The following is a 10,486-nucleotide window of genomic DNA, read 5'->3' as shown; positions in this document are numbered from 1 at the left end:
GTTTTCTGCATTAAAACACTTAGGCGATTGCCGCTAGAAATACACCTCTTTCTTTTTACAAAACGATATTTTTATGGTGTATCAACAGAAACAATACATCTTTCAAATCTTTGTCAAACTAAACGTTTATTTATGCTGAATAATAATTGGCTCATGTCATACCCAACTATGAAGTTCACTTACTAAGTCTTTAGACTTAGGCAGTTATTATATCTTGTATGAAACCTCTTTTAGGAAGAGGATAGTGGCGAGGTTGCCGGCCACTAAGTCTTTGTTTAAGACAAAAACTTCATGTTGATACCAAGTTTGATCAGGTTATTATTAGTTGCTCTGTGTCTATGTTTTCGAAGATAATATATGTTTCTTTTATGGTTATTAGATTTCTCATATTTATTTCACCTTCCTATGCATTAACTCTGATTATACTTAGAGGGGCGATTCCCCAGTTAGCTACCAATTAGCTATATTGGGGTAGTTACCAGTAACCCTACCAAACTAGTCAAAGCTAGATTTAAGGGCGTTACAGTATGGTATCAGAGCATACGGTCTTACCGACCATAATGAACAATCTAAGATTAGGTTGTGACACGCTAGGTATAAATCATGAAAGACTGGAGCATAGGATAGACCTAGGTTCTCTGATCTATTGCTTGATTGAGGTGCAGGTTATAGTAATAGCCTTCTTGATTGCTTAGTATTAGGTTGAACAAGATCATCTGCTCTATGTTATAGGCACTTGATCCTGCTCTATACTCAGATGTACGACGCTGGGCAATTGTATGCGATTGGACGGAGGAGTACGGGCCCTACACATCGGAATACAAGCCTCGCTCCATAAAACCCAAGATTCCAATCAGACCTTTTAGGAGCAGAAGGTTCTACCACACAATCGGACCCAAACAAGGTAAGTACAACCAGGCTCCGAGGATAGGAATGTAGTGGAAAAATGGAAGCGTCGCAACGTATCGGTATACGGGGTTTCCTAACCATCCCTGGGAGATATAATTCTTACCTTATGACGAAAAGGAAGCGGGAAATGCACAAGCACCTGATTCAAATCGCGGATGAATACACCAAGATGGAGCAGGAAGAAATCCAATTATTAAAGGCGGGAACCCTGCCATTTGGGTCTGAACAACAGAAGACCGCCTTCCTCTCCAGCATCGACAGGGACTACGAGACGATGGTCAAAGATGAAGAAGATCCGTCAAAGGAATCTACTGGGGAGTGCTAGACAATAAAGGCCAGGTAGCTTTTGGATAGATAGCAACGGGGTAGCTAAGCTACGTACTGTACTTAGTAGTACATCTTGTGTTAGAAGCTCATGTATTTCAAAATGAATTTCACTCATGCCTTGAAGTTCGCAAAATCAATTTTTGTGTCAATTCTAGTAGCCATGTTTTGGTACCTTCCACCTGTTTTAAGAAATTATATTGCCTTAAAATTTTCTGTTTTCAAAGAAAAATGAGATTTTGGCCTCTGCCCGAATGTTTGCACTTAAGTGGCCGAACGTTCACCCAAAAACCCATGTGTTACTAGTTTAAAAACGGCCGAATGCTCTTAAACCCTATTCATTCCAATCTTCTCTCATTTTCTCTCAAACCCAAACACTTCTAAGTTGATTTTCGGCCGTGTCTCTTCAAGAATCAAGCTTCAATCCTACTTCTTAACAAATGTATGTGAATTTTAACCATTTTCTTTCAATTTTCGCAACCTAGGTTTTGATATTGGGGTTTTTTCTATTTCTTGATTTTATGGTTTAATCTTGGAATGTAGATGGTTGATTGGGTACTAGGAACATGCTTTAGGATATATGTGGTTGTGTTAAGCATGATTTTCTTCCCAATCACCACCCATTCAGATTTGAGGATTTTTACCCTAAATCCGAAATCTTTGAATACATTGACTATACCATGCAATTGATGCATGTGTTATGACCCTAATGCCCCCATTTCAACTTATGAGTAAAACTCAATAACCCATTGGCCAAATTTTGGCACACCCAAAACCCTAACCCTTTGAATTTAGAAGTTTTTGCCCTACATTTGAAAATTTTGGTTTTTGTGGTCTTAATTGAGTCCCATGACCCATTTGAGACTCAAACCCCTTAATTAAAAACCCGATCTATGTTTTTGACCCATTGGATTTGGGAGTTTTTGCCCAAATCCAAAAATGACCAAAATGCCCCTAGCCTTAAAACCCTAATTTTCATACTCTAGTAACCTCACATATTGAGGTAGGCACAATGAGAAATTGTCGCTGGAAGTACACCTCTTTCTTTATAGAAAACACACTTATTTACTAAGGAAGATAAAGAAGATTACGAGTAATTAGTTACAAATGATAGTTATTGGATAAACACTCATAAGTGCTAGACTGCCTATAGAATTAGACTCCATTGCCAGTTGATCTTCTACTGTTGGAATAGCACTCCACCCTCACTTGACTTCTCCTATACGAGTAATGTTATAAGTCTCTCTTGAGTCCCTCCAAGAATGATGTGGCTATTAAAATCACCATTGAACTTGTAATTAATCATTATTGGATTTTGATCAAATGATAATTTCAATAGCCATATCATTCTTGGAGGGATTTAAGAGGGACTTTTACAATTACTCCTCCTATACATGCTCTTCATAGTCATTGGTATCTGGTAATTGAATAGGTAAAAGAGTATAAGAAAGATGGAGACTGTAAGAAAAATAATACTAATTATGTTTTTGTATGTAGTTGTTGGCTCATATAAGGATGTCATCGACAATTGCTGAATTGTCCATGGTGAATGGCGCTGTGTGGCCTCACATGGTGACAACTCATGCAAAAGGACTAACAACAGGACTGGTGTGACAGGGCATTTAACTAATCTCCAAGTCAAAGAATGGTTAATCTCCCCCTCAAGAATTTTCAACTTTAATGACTTGGTTAATCTTCCCCCTCGATCAATAATGTCACCGCTATTGAGCGATTATTAGCGGCGACCCAAACAAATCGCTGCTATATATTGATCATTAGCGTTGGATCAACAGCGTGAAACACATTAGCAGCGACATGTGCCACTATTTATCAATAGTGGCGACAAAGTGATCATTAGCGACGACTTCTAGTTGCCGCTAATGAGCTAAATTCTTGTAATTTTTTGTAATGGGTGATAGTCATTAGCCACTAAACCCGTGATGCAGATTGGACGTCAAACAAAGAGCAATCAGAGCATCCAGTTCGCAGCCACATCCAGGCTGTTTGGACGTTTTGTTATTTTTCTCGCATTTTATGATTTCAGTTTAGTCCCCGTCCGGACGGCTACTTGTCCCATCCGAACGCGTAGCTTTGTTTGACTTAGCCGACTTTATTTCATATTTATTAGGTTTAGGGTTTTGTGAGTCTTTATTTCGTGTTTTATTAGGGTTAGGGTTTTGGAGTCTATAAATCTATGTTTATAGCCTCCAAAAAAGTCAGTTGTTGTTTATTATTGAGTTTTATTAATGAGAAAACTCAGAGTTGAGTTTATTCATCTTTTTTCTTTCAAAATCTAGAGAGTATCTAGTTTTTCAAGAATTCTTAGATCATTGATAGATTCAAGATCTAGAATTACCTATCCGCTGCTTTATTGTTGTTTTTCGCTGCAACCCACCAAGTCAGGCTGCATCAACCCGGAAAAAGCTGTTCTTGTTCTGCAACTACCGGGTCACATTCTCCCGTGACTAATCACTCATTCTTTTCCTCATTTATTGAATGATTAATGTGTATTATTCGTTTGGATATCGGTTAAAAAAATGATTGGAGTATTTTCTTCATATGACTATTGCTATTATCGATGCACCGTTCACGCACTGGTACGGGTTATCTTGCTGAACACTTCCTGGAGATATTTTACGCATTAATTTGAGCACCTTTTATTCCTCACCAGTATGGATTCCCTTGAGTCTAATCCCGAGAACTTGAGCCACTTGTTGATCTGGTTGCAAGTCTTGTGGCCTTAGTAGCCGTTGATTCGTTTGATTAACGTGAGTGTTAGGCTTGATTCTCTTATCCATCAACAAACTTCAAACTTCTTTTTTAATTAGATTTGATCCCTCATTCAATTTTAGCTTATCAAACGGGAAATCCTTGGCTTATCTAGATCATAAAAGCTGTGGACAGAGAGTTCCTGAATTTGGTTTAGAAACAAATTGTCCACCTAACTCTTTTCTAGTTTTTGAATTAATACAGAAATTGCCCATTAATTGTGCTCAAATCTAAATGCTGAGGTGACCCCAAACCCTTTCTATCCGTTAGTATCTATCTGTTAAATCACATTACTACAACATATGCTATAGGTTACTATAAATGGTCGTGGGGTTTCTAGACGATGTCTGCTTCACGAAACACTTTTGTTCAATTCTTAAAAAGTGCAAATTATTATATATACAAATGTCTGTTATTAGTGGAGGGAAACATGTACATATATATCATCATTATTTCAACTTTGGGTAATGCCAGGTTTAAATATGATGTTTTCTAATGGTGGACGTATTTCAATATGCCTCAAATTATTTTAGCTAGGTACATTAATAAATGCCAACGATAGGCAAATATTCCTATGACTCATGCATCTTCATATAATGATTAATGGCTTCCTTCGCAATGTTGCAATCATTGAGTTTTGTTTCGCTGCAACTGATAATTAGCAGCTTGAAATGATCGATGAAATAATACTTGGAAATTAAAGGTACCAATATTGTGATAGTATTTGCTTTAAAAATGGGGTAATAACTTATTTGACCCCATTTCAGTTAAATATTTTTATATATTGGCTCAACTAAGAAAACCCATATAACAGCTATGGATCATTTCGAATAATTAATTAAACATCAAATAAAACTTAATTCAGTTACCATTTAATTATGAGATCATTTTATTGACTTTTTGATTAATGCAATTTACCATGTTCCCCTGGAATTAAATCCATGTTGGGAAACATGAAATTCCTTTGATGTTGCTCCCTAAAAAACGTGCAGGACTGCCATTATTCTCTTCTCTCCGATCCCCTCTTCAATCAAGCAACTCCAAAGGGGATGGAAGATGAGTGAATTCAAAACAATCTAGAGATGGAGCACATTAATTTCGTTGAAAGAAGGTTGAGACAAAACTCATCCACAAAATCAAGTCAATAACAAAGTTTTGGGCTCTTTATCATTGAGTGCTTTCTCCGTATTCTGAAAGGTATTCATTGAGTTGTTTCAATTATTGTCTAAAACTCTGACCACTTCTGCTACCACAATAATAGACAGATTAAAAAAAGTAGACAGATAGATCCCTCAGTACTATGTATATATCACTCTCTCAATTGTTGCCAAGAGAATGCCCTTCCATCTTCTTCCCTAGATCGGATATGTAATCTCTCTAAAATTCATAGCTCCACTCCCCTAAAACTCTCTCTCTCTCCCTCTCTCTCTCTGACATAAAAGAAAGGTACAAAAAGATGGAAAAATAAAGACGACAGTCAGCTAACTACCATGTTCATATGTTCGAGTCTTTTAGAGGGGAAAGGACTGTAAGGAGGACACATCCTTTTCGGAGGGGTTGGTTTTGCCATCTCAAAGCAATGAAAGCTTTAGACTGCTGCCTCTAAATCTTGAAAATTTGTGTTAGACAAACACACAGAGACGTGGCCCATGCTTTCCTACTTGTAGACCCTAGCTCCTCATCAACTTAGTAATCACTCAAGTCACCTTTTTTTTTTTTTTTTTTTTGAATCATCTCATCTCGTTTTCATTCCACTACTCCAACATGTTGTGTCTTACTCTCACATCTCAGTTACCATTTAATTTCTCAACTTTTTGCTTCACAACAAACGTCTCACCATCCAGTTCAAACCCACTGGCCCATATGATCTGAACGGACGGAGCAAAAGTCGGTAAGAATTGATGAATTTAATTATTTATATTTTAACACTTTCCAAACGTGTGGATTCAAACTCTAAACATGCAAAATATTTAATTAAAATAGAATAAATTGCAAGTAGAGTCAAATTCGAACTTTACCCTGATGTGTTAAATCATTTAAGCTAATAGAAAGATAATAACATTGATGTTCTTCGACAACCCTAGGTCTCATGCTCAGAAATAAGTGAAAAGTAAAAGTGGGTAGAAAAATCTATGCATTTACACATTGGCAAGCAATGGGCAGCCCCTGTGAGGCCATGGAAAAGGAAGAGACATCAAAGCTGTATCACCTGCAGAGATCTTTCTTATCTCTCTGCTGCACTGAAACAAATCCAACCTCCCTCTTCACTCCACCTGTCTAGACAAGATATATAGATCTACGCACACGTGTGTGTGTAGACAGACTTCATGCGCACCAAACAGACACCATATATATTCCTCACACGTGTGAAATGCTCTGAGAAGGAATAGATAGCTAGATTGCACTGCACATGCAGTTTTTACCATGTGTTTCTTTCAAACCCTCCCAAACGAATTTTAGCAAGAAAGCAAAAGGTAAAATTCTACCCCAGTTAGCATTTTGAAAACACACTTGAAAAGTGTTATCAAATTCTAACCTAAAAAATCGAAAATTAAGGGTGAAGAAGAACATGGTGCGTGTATCACATTCAAAAGACATAAAAATAATTAATTTAATTTCATGTACATATTAATTAATTAACTGAAACTAAAATTACGACCCATGTTAATAATTAATAGAAAACAGTAATGGGTGTCCTCAGAATTGGCTAAAAGATTGACAACCCGATCTAATCTCAAATCTCAAATTCTTCTTTGATTACGATGTTGTCGAATTACAACTACAGATGAAGATCCAAACTCACATGATCTTGCACGCTCGTCTTCTGTTCGTAAACATACCTGCTTTGAGGAGTGGACCCACCAACCTGCAGCGAGCCAGGCTTCAACTCATCGCCGGAAAACAACGGCAACGGGTGCACCGAACGGTCCCTATCAAAAGTACTAGCGTTGTTACTTTGGACGGCAGGGATTCGCCACAAGGCCAAAGGACTCCCGTTTATAGGCGCAGGCTGAGAAAACGAGCTCTGGCTTCCATAATACCTACCATGACCAGCAATGGCGCCGTTAGAAGCACTACTAGTGTTCCACGATGGATAACTCATAGCCGGCAGCGGAGCCGAGCCGAGCCGGTAATTCATAAGCCCGTACACGTGTGCATCAGAGAGGCTACTATGCACCATGGCCGACTGCAGGTGCGCCCGTTTTGCATGCTGGCGTTCCCTTTTGTGTGCGTTTTGATGACCGCCTAAGGCTTGAGAGGTGGGGAAGTTTCGACAGCAGTAATGGCACTCAAATCTCCTGTTACTCTCCCCGTTCTCGTTGCTTTCCTTTGCAATATCCTCGCACGCGTTGGTATCCGCAGACTCCGACTCATCCGCCGCCGCCACAGCCGCAGCCGCGCCGTGGTTGTCACCTCCGAATTCTATGCCGAAAAGCCTAATGCCCTTTTCTTTAACCGGTGCGGGGCGGATGAAGGGTAGCTGAGAGAAAGACTCGACGTTCATGAAGTCATGGGTCTCCCTCTCAGCCTTGTCCATGGAAGAAGTCATGGCGGCACAAAGAGGAAGAGAGAGGAGGAAGAGTTGGGAGGAGAATGGGAGAGAGTCAGAGGATGTGTGTTTGTGGGTCCTATAAAGGGAGGGGGAGGGGGTTTGATTTTAAGGCAATTGGGGGGCTGAACCATCTGAGAGTGAAGCCTGACAAGGCCTCAAGTTTGAGAGTGGCTTTGCCTTCTCAAAGTACCACCCTTTGCCTCCTTGCACTTATTTTTTGGTTTGACATGGAAAATTCTGTGCGCAATTTACACAATTGCGCCTTAATTTCCATAATATTACATCCACGGCCCCGTATATGTCACTATGAGTGACTACTTAATTAATTACTATCAATTATATCAGTAATAATGAGAGAGATCGATGTGTCTCTTATAACTTAATTTATAGCTTTGTCATGCCAAAAAACATGGGAATTCTCTTATTAAATTACGTGTGACGTTTAATCTCATCTTGTGAAGTTGGATGTAGCATGTAAAATATGTCTTCCCACTCCAATATATTAGGAGAATTTTGTGTTTCATCGTATCTTAAAAGAGTAATGCTACTTACGTCTTTATCTCACCTTTATTTCATTGGATTAATATGACAGTGCCCATTAGGTATTAGATCAGTAATTGTAAATAATTTATATAAAAATAAATCAGTAATTGATAGGCACCTACACATCAACCCTGTAAGATGGAGATGTAGTATATAGCATTACTCTTCTTTTGTTTGTTTTTTAAAATGCATATAGAATATTGTTTTATGGATTGGGATTCATAACAATTAATTGACCAAATTGCTATTGTGAGACAGTCCATGTGGATCGAACCCAGCTGCTTGGATAGGTGATGTAGATCGGCAAGCTTTGTCTGCAAGCTCGTCTGGAGCCTGTTCGGACGAGCCTCAACCCGAGAGCCTCGTTTGCAAGCTCGTTCGTAGACCGCCTAAACACCTATGTTATTTTCGTCTGACAATTTTCACTAAAAATGTCATATCTAGAGTTTCAGACCTTTGATTGGAGCAAGATTTGTGGTGTTGAAAAGCTAACTCAAAGATCTACAAAGTCATGTCATGAGAGTTTGTTAATTCTGATGTTTACTAGGTCAAAAAAGCCTCCGTTCGTAGGACGTTCGTAAGCTGTTTGAACAGCCCAATGTTATGTTTCAGCTTTCAGTCATTTTACGTATTTAAATTTCAATTTCTTTAGGGACCGTCCGAACGGGGTAATGTCCCATCCAAACAGGCCTCGTAGAAGTTCAATTCCGACTCTATTTCATATTAATTTTAGGTTTAGGGTTTGGGGGCCTATAAATACATGTTTTATAGACCATAGAACGCAGTTGTTGATTATATTATAGTTTTGTTCAATAAGAAGCCCCAAAGTTGAGCATTCTTCTGTTTTCCTTCAAAACCTAGAGAGTATCTAGTGTTTTAAAAAAGATTTCTTAGATCCTTTGATAGAATCAAGATCTAGAAATACATACCCGTTCCTTATTGTTGTTATTCACTGCAACCCACTAAGTCACGCTGCATCAATAGGTGATTGAGCAGTTCCAAATTTATTTGCACAGATGGGTTCCATGACATAGACTTTCTCACCGCTAGCAATTTGGACAGTTAGTTGTTGTGAATCCCAATCTTTATATTATAGCGAATTTGGCTTAAGTACTATTAAAAAATTACAACATGTGGGGTAGTTTTTCAACGGTACACATTTGATTCCAAGTTTTTTTTATGAAAAAAAAAAAAAAAAAAATACGTACCACACATATATATATGCTAGTTTTTCTACCCCACCTAAACCAAATCCTTCTATAGCTGTATATAAAGGGAAAAGAATATGTTGAGTGCAGAAATTAAACTTATTGTGTGTTAATGGCTAGCTAGAGAATTTGAGTTTACCTTTGTTGCATGTCCTGTTTGTTAATGATTTTGTTTTTTTGTGGAAGTCAAAGATATTAGCGCCTGTTTAAAAACTGTTTTAATTTACTTATCTCACATTAAAACATTTTATTCAAACAAAAAAACAAAAGTTCTCTCAAAACGCATCAACATATATAAGAAGGTATACCCACTGACGTACGCTATCCGCTAGCCAATAATATTGGCAAGAAAATTTAACTTGATGCCAAAGTAAGCGACACTGATATAGCAGTTTGCCCCAGCAAATAAATAACGAATTTACATAATTAACAATGTCTGTTTCTGTAGTACAACAAGTATGAGGAACATGCCAATCTAGTGGTAGGCCTCCCTCGACTGCAATGTTCCAACATTATATATATATATATATATATACCAAAGAAACATAGAAAGAATAATTTGCTATAATCAAGTGGCTCGAGAAAATAGAAAATCCAGCATAGATCGATAAGTGTTACTATATATATATGTTCGTGATCGTTTATATTGTCTCCCCTTCTAAATCTTTAACAGAGCAATAATTAATATTCTTAGACTATAAATGTTTATTAGGGTTAGGTATCGGTTCAGTGGCGGTATGGGTATTTTCACTTACCTAACCATGAAAGTCGGTTAAGTCAATTAATTAACCGACAAGGAATATTTTTGACTTTTGTCGATTAATCAGTAGTTGGTTAAGAAGGTTAATTGTCGGTTACAAGTTTTTATGTTAAGATTTATCAATTTTCTTGTAACTACAAAATTAGTAAATTGAGCATATGCTTTATAAATAAAATGGAAAAAAAGTAAATCCATAGAATACAGACTAAAAGGACAAACACAAAACAATAGGACAAAATAATAAGGAAACCAACCAGATAAAATTTAAAATTCACTTAAAAAATCAATTAAGTCGGTTAACCGACGAAAAAGAATTTCTACCGCCTACCAAACCGAACTAAAGTTGAAACAGTATTTTTATTCCGCCTACTGACTTCCGGAAGTCGGTTGCCGCTTGGTAGACGGTTGGTAGGCGATAAA

General features: G+C 37.7%; 1 protein-coding gene across 1 annotated transcript; it reads right to left on the bottom strand.

Moving 5' to 3' along the window:
• Positions 1-6,731: 6,731 nt before the first annotated feature.
• On the bottom strand, positions 6,732-7,752 carry LOC132192149 (zinc finger protein 8). Its single transcript, XM_059607396.1, has one exon. The coding sequence runs from the start codon at positions 7,550-7,552 to the stop codon at positions 6,782-6,784; it is 771 nt and encodes a 256-aa protein (XP_059463379.1). The 5' UTR covers positions 7,553-7,752; the 3' UTR covers positions 6,732-6,781.
• Between the last annotated feature and the right edge of the window lie 2,734 nt (positions 7,753-10,486).

The sequence above is a fragment of the Corylus avellana genome, chromosome ca9, assembly GCF_901000735.1.
Source record: "Corylus avellana chromosome ca9, CavTom2PMs-1.0".
In the NCBI taxonomy this organism is placed as follows: domain Eukaryota; kingdom Viridiplantae; phylum Streptophyta; class Magnoliopsida; order Fagales; family Betulaceae; genus Corylus; species Corylus avellana.
Note: the sequence above shows the minus strand (reverse complement) of the source record. Positions and strands in the feature narration are given on the sequence as shown.

Coding starts and splice junctions, on each gene's coding strand:
- LOC132192149 (XM_059607396.1), bottom strand. CDS start 7,552: ATGACTTCTTCCATGGACAAGGCTGAGAGGGAGACCCATGACTTCATG.